This window comes from Tamandua tetradactyla, chromosome X (assembly GCF_023851605.1).
Source record: "Tamandua tetradactyla isolate mTamTet1 chromosome X, mTamTet1.pri, whole genome shotgun sequence".
NCBI lineage: Eukaryota > Metazoa > Chordata > Mammalia > Pilosa > Myrmecophagidae > Tamandua > Tamandua tetradactyla.
The window spans coordinates 101,966,893-101,985,957 of record NC_135353.1 but is presented as its reverse complement, the minus strand read 5'-3'; the positions used below and the strand labels follow the sequence as shown (position 1 = coordinate 101,985,957).

At 41.2% G+C, this 19,065-nt stretch overlaps 1 protein-coding gene across 1 annotated transcript; it reads left to right on the top strand.

Moving 5' to 3' along the window:
* The first annotated feature begins 8,678 nt into the window (after window positions 1-8,678).
* OTUD6A (OTU deubiquitinase 6A) lies at window positions 8,679-10,320 on the top strand. Its single transcript, XM_077145389.1, has one exon. The coding sequence runs from the start codon at window positions 8,801-8,803 to the stop codon at window positions 9,674-9,676; it is 876 nt and encodes a 291-aa protein (XP_077001504.1). The 5' UTR covers window positions 8,679-8,800; the 3' UTR covers window positions 9,677-10,320.
* The last annotated feature ends 8,745 nt before the right edge of the window (window positions 10,321-19,065 follow it).

Genomic DNA, 19,065 nt, shown 5'->3' with positions numbered 1-19,065 from the left:
TATAATAAGGGAGGAGATCATGTTAATCCTCAAAACACATGAGCTCTGTGGGGGCGTGTGTACATTCCCATGTTGAGAGACGCAAACTGAGGCAAGGCAATTTTTTTTTCGTATTTCTACCGTTAATCAGTGGGAACTGAATAACACAGGTCTACACAACCCCTTTTAATCTTGTTCATCTTCAGTATGGTAATATTACTTACAGACCCAGCAGAGAACCACCTTCACTCCTCTCTATTTCCTTACAATGGAGTTCAACCTCATTAGCTAATGGTATACCCATCTCTAGCTTCTATGTATCTCTAAGTCCCCTATATTCTGTATTATAAGCCTCTGACTATACCTAACACTGAGTGAAATTAGCCAGACACAAAAGGATAGATACGTTATGATTTCACTTTTATGGCCAGCATAACGGCAATTTTTATAACAACAATGTTAGCTACCATTTGCTTAATTCTTCATGGTAATATGTTGTGATTATCTTCAGGTCATTATCATGTCCTAGATACTGTTCCTTGTAATTTACAGGCATCGTCTTATTTAGTCTTACTCAGAGAGGATGCAAACACAGCAGTTTAAAAAATGAGATAAAACCTTTCTAAGTCTTAATTTTGTGTAGATGCCATGTTCATCCTTTCGATTTGTATTATGATGGAAGACTGGAAGTCATTAGATAGCACTGCATGATCCCTCTCATCTAACCTACCATGTCTATTTGCTTGAAAGAAAATGACTACTCTACTGTTTTCCAAATACATCTTGTCAAACCCTTTGGTAATAGCCAAAGACGTGATGAAGTTTTTCAACTACTGTGTTAATTTTGGTTGCCATTTTAGGATTTATAAAGTGCTCAAAGTGGGCTAAGAGTAGGATGCTTCTGTGTTTGGGGGTATTTGTTACTGTCTTTTTCCAGCTTTCTCCTGATGAGAACTTCTGATGCAGTACCATGAGTGTCTTCTAATGTCGTATTTAACCAGCAGAAATTTCATTGATCAGAATTTGGGGAATTTGAGCACTCCTAAGTCCTGTGACAGTTGTTAGGCATTCATGCCTAGATGCTTCTAATCCTGACAGCTCCCTGTCCAGAATTTAGGGGAAAATCAAGCTATAAAATGTGAATGACCATCTTAGTCATTTTCCTAGTTTGTGTCTACAAACCAGTTTCTGGGACCATTAATTGCACACATTATGTAAGAGAGAGAAAACGTGTCATTAAATCTTCAACGAGAGTGGAGGAAAACATTTCTGAAGCAGTATTCTAGCCGTCCATCTCAATCTTCCATGATAAGAGATGATGAGCATTAAAGGAACAATAGAAATATGATGGGAAATTATTTTTCCTTTGTTAATCATTTCAAAAAACAGAAATGAAAACAAGTAGGCTTTTTTTCACTTTTCCTACAATGATGGGAAATGGAATTGACATAAGCTAGATGGTTTCTGCCCTGAACAGAGTTTGGATTATCCTGATGGAAAAGTGGTTTTCAACCCCTTATCTTGATTCATGCTCTAAATAGAAATTCTGCTAAATATTAGTATTTTAAAAATATGAAATAGTTCAATACACAGGAAAATGAACAGAATAATATAACCAACACCCCCTCCCAGCTTTAACCCATGTTAAGATTTAACCATGTTTGTTTCAGACTTTTTTTTATTACACATGTAGATGAAGCTTTCTTTTTATTTTTTTCCATCTAATTCCTCATGCTCCCTTTCCAGTGATAACCACTATTTCATGGTTGGTAAATATCCTGCTTTTAAAAGCTTTTCTTACAAATGTGCTTAAACAAGTTATACAATTGTTCTGTGTATTTTTAGATGCTATGTAAATGTGATTTTGCAGCACTTTTCTTTATGCAGCTTACTTTTCTCATTCAATTTATCATATTTTTTAAATTTACCCACATTAACCTATATAGATCTAGGTCATTCATTAATACATCACAGTTTGATCTAGTCCCCTGTTGGTGGTGTTATTTTGGTAGTTTCCAGTTTCTCAGCACTACAAACAGTGCTGAAACATCCTTGTACATGTTTCTCTGTCTCTCATGGAAAATATCTCTATGGGATATACCTAGGAAAAGCATTACTTGGTCAAAAGTATGTGTATTTCAACTTCACTTGATAGTGCTAAAGTGTTCTCCAAAAGGACTGAATCAGCAATGATGTATAAGACTTCCCATTTCTCCACCTTCTTGCTGGTATGAAGTTTGTTGGACTTATAATTTTGCTGTTATGACAGATATGAAATGTCATCCCTTTGATGTTTTAATTTACATTTCCCTGCTTACCAATGAAGATGATTATATTGTCTATGTTTTTTGGTCATTAAATTTTCTTGGACTTTGAAAAAAAATTAGTATATAGAATATTATTTTAAAACTCTCAAAACTGAACAATAATAAACAAACAGCCCAATTAGATAATGAGCAAAACATATACACATTTTACTGAAGAGGATATCCGGATTGCAAGTGAGCATTTGAAATGACATTGAATATCATTCACCATTAAGGAAATGCAAATTTAAACCACAACGAGGTACCACTACATGCATGTCAGATGGCTAAAATAAAAAAAAAAATAGTGACAACACCAAACATCGGTGAGGATATGGAGAAATGGGATCACTCATACACTGCTGGTGGAAATGTAAAATGGTCCAGTCATTTTGGAAAATAGTTTAGCAGCTTCTTATAAAACTGAACATACATATACAATATGACCCAACAATTGCATTCCGAAACATTTATCCCAGAGAAAGGAAGACTCATGAAAACACCTGTACACGAATGTTTATAGTATGTTTATCTGTAATAGCCAAAAACTTGGGACAACCCTGATATCCTTCAACAGGTGAAGGTGTGATTCATCCATACAATGGAATACTACTCAGCCATAAGCTGGAACAACTATTACTACATGCAACAACTTGGATGGTCTTCAAAGGAAATTAGGTTTAGTGAAAAAACACTAATCTCAAAAGGTTGCATACTGTATGGTTGCATTTTTATATCATTCTTGAAATGATAAAATTATAGAACTGGAGAACAGGTTAGTGGTTACAGAGCTGAAGGAGACGGGGTAGAAGGGAAATTGTTGTGGGCATAAAAGGAAAGCAAGAGGTATCCTTGTGATTGGATTAATGTAAGTATCCTGGTTGTGATATTGTATGTACTATAATTTTTCAAGATGTTGGGGGGAACTGGGTAAAGGGTACTTGGGATTTCTTCTTATTATTTCTTAAACTGCAAATGAATCTATAATTATCTCAAAATAAAAACATTTAATTAAAACAATTGATCCTCAGTTTTTATGCTTTTTTTTAAAAAAAAAATCTCTACCCTGCTTACAGACTTCCAGCTTTCTCATTTCTACATGCATGACTGCTTGTAGCAGTATCTTCTCCCTCTTGTAATTTCCTGCTTTTAATTTTCGATTGGTTTGAAAACCAGATTGCCAGGTCTGTAAAGCTTGAATTCAAGTAGAAATTAATAGCTTCTGAGAAAGGGCTTAGATGAATCTTTAGGAGTGACAGGTCTGATCTTCAGGGCATGGATTTCGTAATATCTCTTTTGTTTCTGTAGAGGCCTTGTTCCATCTCTTTCATTTCTCTGACTCTTTGCTATGTTCCATATAGATGATATTGTTAGCTGAGTTCCATATAAATGAAATTTCATTACAATTCTTAGGTTGGTAACATATTAAAATGTTCCTTTCTCCTTTTCCTCAAATGAATTCTAGTCCTTTGGTTCTTTTCACAACATGTGTCAGGCTGGGTTGACTCAACCTACAGAAAATGCTAATTGGGCTTCAAAAGAGTGGAATAAGGTACAATCTAAACCTGTATTTCCCCTACCTTTTCTTCCTCCCACCTATATTTCTGCCTATGATTCTTAATAATTAAGAATTTCTACACCTCACATCAACAGAGCTATAATTCTTTTATATTAAAGAATTATTTATCTAAAGCCATTTTGGTTAAAAAGAAATTACGTGTATTCCATTATATGAAAGAAAAAAGAGATACAACTTACACAACTATGCTGTATTCTTATCTTTAATTTTCCTCACAGCTAACTGATAAAGGCTATGGTGCTACATCATGATTGCGTGGTAATTTTCTATAAAGGCCTACTATTCTCCCTTGGCTGCTGATTTTTGCCTAAAATTTATCAACCACCTTGTAACTACTTATGTGCTCTGAATGAAGGGATATGGTTGGTTCAATGAAGTCCATCCTATTACTGGAGAATCAACTCAAAGCTCATGTCATCAGGATACTATCCTTGTGTTCAGGCACAATAAATACCCTTGTTAATGACTGTCTTGTAATTTCTTTAGTTGGTTGCTGTTTATGGTTTCAACTTAAACACAACTCAAACTTTTTACATTGTGCAATGTCATTCATCAATCATTTTTTTATTTTCAATTTTTTTATTGTATAGTATAACATATATACAAAGCAAAAAAACAAAAAAGCAATAGTTTTCAAAGCACTCTTCAACAAGTAGTTATACAGAACAAATTCCAGAGTTTGTCATGGGCTACCATACGATCCTCTCATAATTTTCCTTCTAGTTGTCCCAGAATATAGGAAGCTAGAGGCCTTAAATACTTTTTTTATATATCACAATTGCCTTTTTTCTTTCTTTTTTTGTGAAAAATAACATATACACAAAAAAGCTACAAATTTCAAAGCACAGAACCACAATTTGTTGCAGAACATATTTCAGAGTTAGACATGGGTTACAATTTCACAATTTTAGGTTTTTATTTCTAGCTACTCTAAAATACTGGAGACTAAAAGAGATATCAATTTAATGATTCAGCATTCATATTCATTTGTTAAATCCTATCTTCTCTGTGTAACTCCACCATCACCTTTGATCTTTCCATCCCTCTCTTTAGGGGTGTTTGGAATATGGCCATTCTAAATTTTTGATATTGGAAGGGTCTGTCACTAATATGGAGTAAGGAGATGGAACTATCTGATGTTCTGGAGAGGCTGGGCTAGGTTTCAGGACTTATCTGGACCAGGGACCCATCTGGAGGTTGTAGGTTTCTGGAAAGTTACTCTAGTGCATGGAACCCTTGTGCAATCTTATATATCGCCCTAAGTGTTCTTTAGGATTGTCTGGAATAGTTCTGGTTGGGGTTTGGCAGGTTATGATAGGTAGCAAGGTCTAACTGAAGCTTGCATGTGAATGACCTACAGGGTAGCCTCTCGACTCTGTTTGAACTCTCTCTGTCACTGATACTTTATTAATTATACTTCTTTTTCCCCTTTTGGTCAGGATGGAATTGTTGATCCCATGGTGCCAGGTCTGGATTCATCTTTGGGCATCGTCTCCCACATCATGAGACTTTCACCCCTAAATGTCATGTCCCATGTAGGGGGGAAGGCAACGATTTCACTTGCAAAGTTGGGCTTGGAGAGACTAAGGCCGCATCTGAGGAACAAAAGAGGTCCTCCAGAAGTAACCCTTAGGCATATCTATAGGTAGGCTAAGCTTCTCCGCTACCTACATAAGCTTCACAAGAGTAAGCCTCAAGATCAAGGGCATGGCCTGTTGATTTGGGTGCCCCCAAAATTTGACATAGTATCAGGGGATTCCCTGATGGTAAGGTTAAATAGATCTATATTGTTTCTCCCATCCCTCAGGGGGCTTTGCCAATACTTTTTTGATTATCTGCTTAATATACTCTAGTCATCGATCATTTTTTATACATAGAATTGTGACATTTATGCATTTTCCAATGAACATACATTTTAAGCTCTCAAACAGTGGCATAGCCTGCCAGTCAAGAGTTTATTTTTAGCTGCATCAGGTCTTGGGTATTTGTTTATGCAATTATTTGAACACTTTATTATATTTTACTGCTATTTATAAAAATGAATGGAAAAATGAAAATGTTGATACTAATAATAACAAGCACAGGTTTCCTAAACTTAAAAAAAAAAAAACAAAAAACAATTGATCCTAAAACAATAAAGAAGAAGATCAGTTTCTAGAGGTTGAGAAATGGTCCATAACTAACCTTCAATCTATCCTGACTGCCAACACAGACTTCCTTGGGCCCCATTTCCAAGCATCTGGTTGGATTCATCCTGCTGACCATACTGACCCTAAGCCATAACAGTCATCAAGACCTTAGAAGGAATAGTTGTTCTTCCTGTAGGGATGTTGTCAAGGTCTTTATCAGGACCTGAGGTAGAAATTTTGTCATTTTCATAATAGGGAAAAGCTATGCTTTACCTAAGCAACTAATTTCTTTTGTTGTCTGGGTGCTATTAAGGCATACAGAGTTGAAACTGATAGTATTCCTCATTCAGTAGAGCTATCTTTTTTTAAAAAAAACCCAGAGCCATATACTATGTAAAATTTTGTATGTGGATATCTTCCCTGGTGACATTTGATTTTTCCTGCCATTATTTTCCTTTTGCCCATTTTCCGCATATATGTATTTTTTTTCTATGTGTGTTTCTGTAAGCTGCCTTAGATCCTATTTGGAATTAGATGGTGTATACATGAATCAATAGGCATTATTTTCTTCACTGATGCTCAGAAATGACTCTCTCAAGATCATAAAGCTAATAAGTGATGAAACTGGGAGTCAAACCCAGCTCTTGCTGAAAACACAGTCCCTGAACTTCAACTCTCCCAGGAAAGTAAAGGATCTGGAGAACAGGGTACAGGCAAATGGGGTAGAAAATAGGGGATAAAAGTCAGGAGGTGAGGCTAAGGAGGGAGGCCTAGAGGATGGGTGAGCCACTAGACATTCAAAGCAACAGCCTCACTACTCCCTCTAAGAGTCTGATGGAGACGGGGAGAGGCCTCGGGGATGAGAAAGGTAAATGCTACAGTCCATAGCTTATAACTTGAAAATGAGGGTCTAGATGAGATCAGAGATTGCATCCTGATTCTAACACATGTGTTTAGTTTGGCGACCCAGTGTTTTAAATAATGTGAATGTGTAGATGCTTTATGTGGGGCCTATACCTGAAGTCATATGAAACCTAGTATTTCAGATTAGAGACGGGAAGGGACATACAGTGTCAGTGATAGAACTGCAACGAGACCACTTGGCCTATGAGTTCAGCACCCTACACTCGCTCAGATCACCCTCTCTACCAGGTGTGTGGAATCACTTGAAAACAGTTGCCTGAATCAGGTCTTTTTGGGGATTGAATCATGCTCCAACAGAAGGCATGTTCAGGTCCCAACCCCTGGTCAGGGGGTGTGAATCCATTTGTATCTAGGACCTTTGAGGAAGTTATTAGTTAAGGTGTGCCCAAACTGAATGACGATTGTCCTTGATCCATTAATGCTGAAGCCCTTATAAAAGAAATTGAACACAGAAGGAGAAAGTCACAGGAAGAAATAGGAAGTCAAAGGAGACTGGAAGAGAAAGGAGAAGACAACGCCATGTGCATTATGTGACAGAAAAGACAAGGAACACCAAAGACTCCCAGCCAGCCAGAACCCACCCAAGAGGAAGCAAGCCTTCTAGCCTCTAAAACCCTGAGCCAATAAACTCCTGTTGTTAAGCCAACACATTGTTTGGCATTTATTTTAACAGCTAGAAAATTAATACCAGGTAGGCCCAAACAGTTATTTCTTTACTAAGGCCACACCCTCCTCAAAAGAACAGACTAAGAACAACCATGCTAAATAGATACTTTTGATGCTTTTGAAGCCCAATAAGTGGACATGCAGACCTGAGCACTGGCTGAGTGATGTAGGAAAAAAAAGGAGCAATGGATTGTCCATTAAAAGACCCAGTTTTGAGGCCCAGAACTTTGTGTGACACTAGGCAAGTATTTCTTCATTTATAATAAAGGGAAGGTGATCTAGAAGGGCCTTTCTGCTTTTGGATTCAAAATTCAAGTGACCAAATTGGGGGTGAGGGACAGCACAGTAAGTGCACATTTGAAGGAGCCTGGGTTTTTTTAAAAAAGAACTTTCAGAAATTTTTTTTAATCAGAAAAAGTGGCATTTTGAACACTGGCTATGGTTCTTCATTCGGCATCCTGAGGAGCACATTTTGGTAGCTGGGGACCCAGGAGAAGGGGCGTTTCACCTAGGTGCGTTCTGTAGGCACAAACCAAGAGGTCTGCTTAGTTGTGGTGTGAGTGGTGGCTGTTGCTTTTTTAGACTTGAGATGGGAGAAGGTGGATATGAAGCCTAAACTGAAAGGACTGTGTTCCCTGTAACATTATGGATATATCTTAATTCTGATACACAAAGATTAAGGGCTCACTGGGCAAAGTACCTGAAAAACTGGGGAAAGCCACATTGCTTCCTTAAAGCTAGGAGCAATGCCAAGTCCAGTTTTAGAGCATATTCAGCTGATGGAATAGTATTTTTCACGTGACTCTCGAGCACGACCTGTTTGAGCGTTATGAGCAGACTCGGAAATGGAAGCAGGGGCTGTCGATGAAAAATCCTGCAAGTTCAGTTGCTCCGCACGCTGTGCAAAGGCGGGAATCCCATCCGCGTAATATGAATCCCGCTAAAACCGGAAGCAATTCGTTGCTACGGGGTCAACTGGGGGCGTGTTTAGGGTCGCCCAACAGCCATTGCTAGTCCCAGGAGTGTTGGGGAGGGCGTGGCCATGAGGACAGTAGCCAATGGCAGAGTGGCTCTCTAATGGGGTGAGGGCGATCAGTGAGTGAGACTACTAGAGCGCAGAAGCTAGGGCAAACTGAGGAACTGTACTCTAGTCCGGGGCTAGAGGTGTTAGTTTGGCTGTTATTTGCCACCAATCTTCGAATTGGTGGTTAGTTGCCATGGATGATCCTCAGGGTGAGCATCAGCGGATGATCCGGCGCCACCACCGTGAGAAGAAAGAACTGCAGGCCCGTATCCAGGTCATGAAGAACTCGGCCCCCAAGAGTGACAAGCAGAAAAGAAAGCAGATGTTCCTAGATGTGGCTCGCCTTGAAGCCGAGATGGAGCAGAAGCACCGCTACGAGCTGGAGAAGTTCGGAGAGCGCTTCCCCGACAACAGCAACGTGGAGAATATTGCTGAAGATCTCGCCAAGATGGATCTCGAGAACCAGTCTCCCCGCCTTTCCCGGGCACAGAAAAGGCGCCAAAGAAGGGCAACCCTCCAGAGAGCGCGACAGGAGAGGCTCGCCGAGGCTGAGCTGGAGCACCTGGCCGGCTACCGCCGTGAGGAGGAGGAGAAGCTGTCCATCATCCTGGGGGCCAGGAATCTGGAGATGAAGGATATCCCGGCCGACGGCCACTGCATGTATCGCGCCATCCAAGACCAGCTAGTGTTCTCCGTGACCGTGGAGAGCCTGCGGAGCCGCACCTCTGAGTACATGCAGAAGCACATCGACGACTTCCTGCCCTTCTTCAGCAACCCGGAAACCGGCGACGCCTACAGCCGCGACGACTTCATGGCCTACTGCTATGACATCGTGCACAGCGCGTCGTGGGGAGGCCAGCTTGAGCTGAGGGCCCTGTCACACATCCTGCAGACCCCCATCGAGGTGATCCAGGCCGATTCGCCCGCCGTGGTCGTCGGGGAGGAGTACGACAAGAAGCCGCTCACCCTGGTCTACCTTCGCTATGCCTGCAACCTGGGGGAGCACTACAACTCTGTGAAGCCGCTTGAGGTCGGAGCCGTTGGAGGTGCGGCACCGCGCTTCTTCTAGGCCCCAGTCGCCACGCTGTGGCCACCACAGCCCAGGTCGCCGCCGCCAAGTCTCCTTAGCAGGTTGAAGGGCTTTTTTTTGCTTACCTGTTTGCTTTTGTCTTCTTAGTTTTTCTTCTTTCACGTAGCTAAGCTAGATAAGATTTGCAATAAGGTGTAAGAGGTCTGAACTTAGTTTCCTTTATTGAATGAAGATAGGAAGGGTCTTTACTAGGGACGGGTTAAGAAGTCGTGGATCCGTTTTGTTCTGTCTGCAACTGGGTATGAAGCAAAAATAGAAAACCTGAGAGGTAGCTTAAGTAACTGTAAGGGGCGAAGATCTGAGCTTAGGAATTTCCTTTATTCATGGAGAGAAGAAAGCATATGGCTTTATAGAAGTAGTTGATGCATTTTGTTATATCTGCAACCAGTATGAAGTGTGAAATATTTCCTAATTCTTAGAGATAGAAGAGTATTAAAGACAGACTTAAAAAGTACTAAAAAGTATTCATGTAGTTGAACCATTTTACTGTACTTGCAACTGGTATGAGAACAAAAAGAAAGAGATGCGAGGATTATAATTTTGTTTGTATTTGAGACTTCTTGATATTTTGAATTTGCCAAAAATAATAATAATAATAATGAAAGTGAAATGATCTGTGGCAAACGATGTTTTAAAAGTTTAATCTTCTGATCCTGTTGTTGAGTGAGGTTACTTTAATTGAATTTTAAAATTCTTTGTACACTCTGAATATTCTAAAATAAATTGAAAGCTATAACTTCAAAAAAATTTAATGTGATTTGTTTTAAAAAAAAATAAAAGTTTTAAACATGCCTGCTTCTCTATTTGTGAGTAGCTGACTTAGTTCATATAGCGCTTATATATCAGGATCTACTTCAGCAGAGCACTCCTGGAGGGGTTTGTGGCGGAGGAGTGAGCCTGAGGCCTTGGTGGTGGCCTGGTAATGGCCCAGAGTAGAGGGTTTCCCAGGGGAGGATTTAGAGAGGAACTTTATTTAGACGCCAGTCCCAGTTGATGTTTCCTCAGTGAAAAACGTCACAAAATGATTTCATTTAAGGATGTTCTCATTGCTGCCAAAAAATAAGTAAATAAAAGCCCCCTCTCCCAAATAACTGTCCAATCCAGGGCTAAGTTGCAGGAAGGAAAAACGAACCACTGTGTTGTCTTTGGGAATGTTTTCAATATTCAAGAACATCTGCCAGACATCTCCTTGTGTGACTATGTCAATTAGATAAGTTTGTGGGTGAATCAGCTGGCCAAGAAGAGGAGGTCCCCTGAGAAAAACAGGTATTTGGGTGCACTGTGAGAAGAGAGCTTTTTATAGGGATGAGAATAGTGGCTGGAGTAGGGAGTATGGATTGGGGAGGAAGGGGGAACAGGCTGTGGAAGGGAGCATAGGCCGGGAAGGGAGGTGAGAACTGCACAAGGGGGTCTGACTGGGAAGCAGGGTGCAAGTTAGGGAAGGGGGAAGCCTAGGAGGATAAATGGGACATGGCAGGGGATAGGGGAACAGACTGGAGTCTGAGAGGGAGGCACAGGTTGAGGAAGGAAGCCTGGCTGAGGAACAGGTAATAGACCTGGCTAGGGTGAGGGTGGGGGCTGCATGGGGTCTGGGTCATAGGGTGAAGGGGGACCAGCTAGGAAACTAGCCAATGTCTGGCAGAAGGCTCGAGAAATGGGGAGGGTGCTTTCATGGGTGGGGGGGAGGCTGCATAGAGTGAGGAGAGGTTACAAACTAGTAGGGGTGGGGAGCCTGGCTAGGGTAGGAGACCTCAACTGATGAACATGGGGATAGCTGGGTAACAGGGGCACAGGCTGGGGAAGAGGGCCTGGATAAGAAAGGGTTGCTGGTTGGGAAAGGGGACTTGGTTAAAGAAGGGGGCCTGGAAAGGGAATGGGATCCAAGCTGAGAACAGGACCATGAGCTGGTGAAGGACTCTTGGCAGGTGAAGGTGGCCTGCTGAGACAGGTTGTATAGGGAAGGGAAAGGGCCTGGCTTGGTAAAGGAAGCTGCCTGGGAAATGGGCCACAGGCTGGGGAGGAAGTCTTGGCAGGGGAGGGGACAATAGGGCAGGAAAGAGGGCTAGATGGAGAAGGACACTGGCAATGGAAGGAGGAAAAGACTGGTGAATGGAGCAAGTCACTGGGCAGGTGGCCTGGTTAGAATAGGGCACCCAAGATAATAAAGGAGTCCTTGACTGTCGAAATGGGGAAATGGCTGGAGCCAGCCACCTGGCTAGAGGAGTAGCACTTGCTGGGGACAAGGGTCTGTAAGTAGAAGGGGGCTTCCTAGAGAACAGGTCATGGACTGGGGGAGGAAGACTGATGAAGGAGGGACCCTGGCTGGTAAAAGGCTTGGAAAGTTGGAGCAGGCTGGGGAAGAGGACCAGGCTGGAAAAGGGACACAACCGGGGAAGGGGGCACAGCAGCTGGGGAATTGGGTGTGGCTGGGAATGGGGGCTATTGAGTGGGAGCACTGGCTAGGAAAGGTGGCCTGGCTGAGTTTGGGGGTCTTAGGTGAGCAAAGCAACCAGGTCGGGAAAGCGTGCTTTTCTGGGGAGTGGCCCATCAGGACAAGGAGGGAAATCCTGGGAAAGTGGGAGCTGGCTGGGGAAGGGAATCTTGTTGTGGATTGGGGCACCGGATAGCATAAGGAGGCCGGTTGGGAAGGCAGTGCATGCAGGTAAAGGTTTCCTGTCAGGAAAAGGTCACGTGGCTGGAGAGGGTGCTTGGTGGGTGACAGGGAACTGAGAGAGGAAGGTGTCTGACAGGGAAAGAAGGCAATGGCTATGAAAAGAAGAACAGGCCGGTGAAGGGCCAGCTCTTGAGAACGCAGTCTCATTGAACAGGGCCGAACAGGGGAAATGAGGGCTGACTGGGAAAGGGAAATCAAGTTAGGTCAGGGAGCCTGGCTGGAGACAGAGGGATAGTTAGGGTCTGGCTGAGAAAGAAGGCATGTCTGGTTCTGGGGAGTAGGTGGGTTAAGGGCTCCTGACTGAGGAAGGGGATAATCTGCTCCTCTAGAAGGGGGCTTAGGCTGAGGAAGGAGGCCTGGCTGGGGAGCAGGGAATAGGTTAGGGAAGGGACCTGGAAGGGGGAATAGGCTGGTCAGCATAGGATACATAGGATGGAAAGGATTTTTAATTTTAATTTATATATATATAAATATAAATTGTATGTATATATAAACATAAAATTTGCTATTTTAACCATTTGTAAATGTATAATTCAGTGACATTCATTACATTTACAATGCCGTGCCACTCACTGTCTACTTCCAAAATGCATCGCCACTCACTATCTACTTCCAAAACCTTTTCATCACCCCAAATGGAAACCCTGCAACCATTAAGCAACAATACCCTGTTCCCAAAGGCATGATAATGCCAATTCCTGAAGCAACTTTCATTTATTTACTAATTATTTTCCACTTACACGTTATCATGCTCTCTCCCCTCTTGTCATGTGTGACTCTGGAGTCACACATCTATCTGGATTTGAAGCCCAGCTCATCCATCCACTTCCTGGGTGTGTGATCTTGGACAAGTCACATAAAGTCTTTGGGCCTCAGTTTCCTCATCTATAACATGGAGGAATTCATTTCTATCTTAGGGGTATCACTTAGAGATGTTAGGAAGACTAAATGAGAATTCAAATGAAGTGCTCAATAAATACATGTCCAAAAAATGTTAGCTGCTATTAATATCATTACTAGGAGCCCAAGGAGCATAATAGCAGTAGTGGTGGCAGCAGCCAAGTTCTTCATTTTGTCTAGAGGCGACTTTGGGGACCACTTGGCCTCTTCCTTCAGGTCCTGCGGTGGAAACAGCCTCTTCCAGGGCTGCATGCCCCAGCTGTTGCTGCCAGAGCTTCCTAGGTTTCAGTGTGAAAGCAGGAGGTACCGAAGCTCACCCAAAGTGCCGTGCTGGGGACGGGGTAGCCTGCATGCAGGAACTTCTCAGGCCAGTCATAGCATCTTCCTTCCAGGCTTTTTCTAAACAAACACATAGACACACAGCTTTTTTTTAAAGTTTAAAATGGTTTCACTCTATTTAAACTACTTTTTTTTTTTGTCTAACGATATAGCATTTCTCTGTGTTCTTAAACAGTCTTCAGCACGATGATTTTAATGCCCACATTCTAGCCTATGAATATGTCATAATTTATTTATCCATTTTTATTGTTGGACATTTAGATTGTTTTAAATTTCTCATGGCTATAAACATGCCACTGTAATATTCTTGTAGCTAAATCTTTGTCTATATTTCTGATTATTTCCTTTTGATAGATTCCTAGAAGTGATTTAGGTCAAAAGAGAAGCTTTAAATGGATGTTGGTAAAATGCCCTCCAGAAAGATGGCACCAATTTACACTCCTAGGGTATGAGAGTGTTATTTCCCATAGAGAGGCCCACACAGAAAATTATCACCTTTGCTTATTTGTTAGGTGAAAACATTGCATTAATTGACCCTTCTTTGATTACTACTGAGGTTGCCTATTCCTCTCAGTGTTTTTGACCTGTTTCACTCAAATTAGAACAAATATTTCTTGCTCGTTTCTGAACCTTGCTTAATTTTCTAAGGATAGGTTTGTCTTTTCTTACTGATTTTTAGTAGATCTTTCCATATTAATGAATCTCATCATTTGTCGTTCCAATATTTTAAGAACATAGCTTTTCCTGTACATTATTAGCCTTCCAATTTTGTTTCTGAATCTTCACATATGCTAAAGTTAAAAATTGTCATGGAATCTATCAATCTTTATCGTCATGGTTTCTGTCTTGGTGTCAGATTTATATCAGTATTCATCTAAGCTTCTTTTGGTTTTTTTTTTTTAATGCTTTCTGTTTATATTTAACATATCCCCTGGAAGTTATCTGGGTGTAAAATAAGGACATAAATTGATTTCTCCCAAGTATGGTAATTAACCAATTAGTCTAAAGTCATTTATTGAATAATCCACCATTTCACCAGGGATTTGAAGTGCCACCTTCTTCGTATATTACATTCTAATAAGAGGGTGACTCTCTTCTAATCAGTCACATAGAATGGCTGCTTTCCAGTGGCCTCAACTTGAAGCTGTCAGCTGTCCGATCATCCATTCATTCTGTAAATATTTACTGAACAGAAGGGTGATACAAAATAGAAATAAAAGTCCCAGTTCCGGCACTCACAGGAAATCACACAAATGTGCTGGACGCAGCATGGCCAGTGCTGTGATGGAAGGAAGCACAGAGGAAAGACACCTCTTCAGACTTGGGGTTTTAGGGAGGCTGAGGAGGGAGGGAGAGAACACAGTCAGAATAGAGGTAGGAAGGAATGAAAGGACAGGGTGGCTTCCTGGAATTGTGCCATGTTAAGTACATTGCTGGAGGATAGAGCTGAGAGAGTTGTGGGAAGAGTCAGGAGAGGAAGATAGGCCTGGTCTACCAGCTTAGGGGGTTGGACTGTACTGAGGGCAATAATGAGCTGGTAGCTCCTGCCTAATGAGGTCACTGACATTGGACAGGCTCATGGCCCATTCCTTACTCTAGATTACTGTTTCTCTAACTTGAGTGTACAGAAAAATAACCTGGAAGAACTTCTGAAAGCACAGGTTCTAGGGCCTCACCCTGGATTCCGTAGATTTGGCAAGAGGATCCAGGAAATAGAAGTTTTCACAGAGCCCTCAGATGACTCTGAGGCAGTTTTGATAAATACTGGTTTGTTTGGATTATTTGGAGCTCTTGTGACTGGTTTCTCTTGTATATTGATCTTGCGTCCAGCCATCATGCTGAACCAAATCCTTAGCCTACAAGCTTGCTTACAGATCCGTAGGGAAAAGAACAAGAGAAAAATGGGCTAAGCATATGAATAGGTATATTGTAGAAAAAGAAACATACACGACTTACAAACATTGATTTAACCCATAATAATATTATGAATTAAATGCAAATTAAACAAGATGCCATTTTTCATCAGTCAAATTAGAAAAGATTTTGCAATTTGACAATATGCTGCATTGATGGGGCAAAGGAGAAACAGGCACTTGCCACCATTGCATAAACAGGTACAATCTATTCAGAGGGCAATTTGACAATAGCTATGAAATTTAAAGGGCATAAACCACCATCATTTGCATTTTTATATATTATAAATATACAGTTTAGCTTGTATGTGACTAAAAGATATGTAAAAAAATGATAACATTGTTTGCTTTTGAAGAGGGGAACCAGGCTGTTGGGGAAAGTGGGGAGGTGGGGGTTTTCACTGTGTAATCTTTTGAATTTCTGATATTTCAAGCCACATGAATTAACAAATAAATAATCTTACACCTTGTCTTGGGGCAGCTAAAAGAAAACACAAAATATTATGGAACTGTAACCTATACTAAACTTTAAAATCTGTTCTATAACTACTTGTTAAAATGCACTTGGAAATTTATTGTTTTGTATATATGTTATATTTCACATAAAAAATGTAAAAAAAGTATTTAACCTAACATGTTAAATAAAATGTGCATAGCTTTTCACCTAGTAGTCCACTTCCAGGGGTCAATCTATATTACACACATATGTATTATACAACGTTATATTTCAAGGGCGCTCATTACAGCATTATTCATCAAAGCAAAAATATAGACACAACCTAAATATCCTCAGTAGAGACTAATTTAAGTAAATTTTGGTATAACCATATGAATTGTTACTTCTAGGGCGAGGGATAGAAATGGGTGGGTAGAAGGAGGAAGAAGGTAAGCTTTCAATGTTTAAGCTCTATACCTCCATATTATTGAATTTTTAAGCAGAACATTTTTATTCATGAGTTACCTAAGAAATAGAAAAAAGGACTTTAAAAAATTGGGACACTTCCCTTTCTTCTTTTTTCTTTGGCATAATTTAAATAGCATAGGAATTATCTGCTCCTTGAAAATCTGAAATAATCCATTCACTTGTGAAATTGTTTGGACCTGGGCTTTTATTGAAGTGAGACTCTCTGACAGTCAGGTACAATTCTTGGAAGAAAAGCTATGCACTGCAAAAATAATCATAGTTTATCTAAAATAGCGACAAAAATTGGAGAACAAAAAATTAGGAAGTGGAAGGGAGAATAAATGTGACAATTTTATCATCTCTCAGAGGGTGAATCAAAAATACCGTTTCACTTTTGAAGTAGAAAAATTGAGAATTATGGATTTAAGTAGTATGCTTAATATCCTAAAATAACCACCAGTAGAACTAAAATGGATTGCCTATCTTCTCATTTAGGAGATTTAAAAAGTAACAATAAAGGGTAGTTCAGTGGTAGAATCCTTGCCTGCCACGCAGGAGACCCAGGTTTGATTCCCAGTCCATGCACTGCCCCAAAAGCAAACAAACAAACAAACAAAAATTCAACAAATGGCGCTGCAATAATGGGATACTCACATGGAAAAATAATGAAATATGACTCCACCATACAGCATACAAAACAAAAACAAAAACAAAAACAATACAGGGTGGGCCACGGTGGCTCAGCAGGCAGAGTATTTGCTTGTCATGCCAGAGACCTGGGTTTGATTCCTGGTGCCTGCGCCTACAAAATAAATAAATAAATAAAAACAATAAAAAGCTGGATCTTGGTTTATTACCTTCTTTGGGGGCGGAGGTGGGGGTAGGATGTTCATTTTTCTCTTAGCATCTTCATTTTTATTTTGGTTTAAATTATTTTGCATAAAGAAATCCCAAGATTGTGGAATGCTGCTGTGGCCTGTGCTGACTTTCAGATGGGAGACATCTTCTTTTCTCTTTTTTCTTTTTCATTTCAGTAGGTCTTACCTAGGGGAGTTTTGCAAATACACACTTAATCAAACATCTTTAGTTCAAGTCCCATCTTCACTTTGAGTGGGAATAATGTGCCCCCCAAATATATTCGTTGCTCCTGAATTGATCTTGCAAAAACAAACTCCATTAATACACACACACACAGCACAAGCACAAATCTAAGAAGTGTTTCTGACTGTTTGACAGTTGTGTGTTACCCCAAGGCAGAAGTTATTACTTCAAGGCAAGCAGTTTTGGTTTGACATAAAAAAGAACGTTCTAATAATCAGAGGTATTCAGAGATATAAACGACCATCTCACAAGGCTGTGAACTCCCTAATACCAGAGGAAGGTGGAGGCCAGTAAATCCAGGGCACACCACAATCTCACAAAAAAAATTATCAGGCTATTCAAGTTTAACCTAATTTTTCCAACCTGAGAAATTAGAAAACCAAACATGTTTCTTTTGCTTGAAGGTGGGGAGTGGACAAGAAGGAAAGCATAGAAAGCCCATCTCCTCCCAGGGTAATTGGGGGAGAACACAGAGGAGGGTGAAGGGCATTCCCTAGGCCCCTTTTGCCCAATGGAGTCTCTTTCCACAACCTCTGAGATGTTAATCCCTCCCCAAAGGTCTGATCAGTTTTGAGTAATTTGAAAACAAACCAGCTAGGTTGAGTTGAAGGAGCAGCCTGTGGTGGAGACTCCAAACTGCAATCTTGACTCCAACCCTTGTTCCTCAGTGTAAAGCAACTACTTCAAGCCCAGCTTGGGGAACTGCTCCAGGGACCTATTCTAATGAATAGCCTAGCATGACTAGAACACATTCTCAAGTGCATAAATAGTGTTTCTGAAATATTTGAGGGGGCTTGAAATAGCTCGTTCTATTAAGTATCCTGTTCAGTTCAACGAAATATATCTAGTACCTCTGATAACAGGCACCCCTTGCAATGCAAGAGCCAAGGATGGCCGAGAGAGGAGTCCAAAAATAGTAAAACTGCATTCGTGCACCCTCGGTGATGAGACCCACACACATCCGAGTGATCCCCCAACCCGGGATCCATCAGTAAGCATTGTGGTCAAGTAAGTAAGAAGACCAGGAGAAGATGAGGTGGTCATCCTAGGATGGGGAGGGAAAGGGGGGAGAAGTCATATGAGGGAATGGAGAGCCTTGAAAGATCAGCTTACACTTAGGCTGGCAGCGCTGAAAGGAAGGGCATCTGAGGCAAAAGAGGGCCCCCACTAGGCAAGAACACAAAAGTGGCAGTGAATACAGGTGTAGAGAACAGTTGTTGGCTTGCAGCTCAAGCAGCCGTCTCTCTTTATTCCCACAAAAGCCTCCACTTTTCTTTCGGGGTGCCAACCCTCTCTCACCCTCTTGAGGTGAAAGGGGTTCACCCTCAGTTTCGGAGCCCTCCCCCTTAGGGCCTGCCAATCAAAGCACCGCTTCTCCCTGGCCACAGTGATTGGTTCAAGATGAGCCTGTGACCTGGGCCAGTCCAATCACAGTGAAGCCCGGGACTTTGTGAGCGCTTGCGCTTTGCCGCTCGTTAGAACCTGAGAGAAATGGATTCTGGAACGCATGCCATCTTGCAACTGTTAGAAGTGGGGG

What these genes read in the sequence shown, in the direction of transcription:
- OTUD6A (XM_077145389.1), top strand. Translation starts at nt 8,801, where the DNA reads ATGGATGATCCTCAGGGTGAGCATCAGCGGATGATCCGGCGCCACCAC.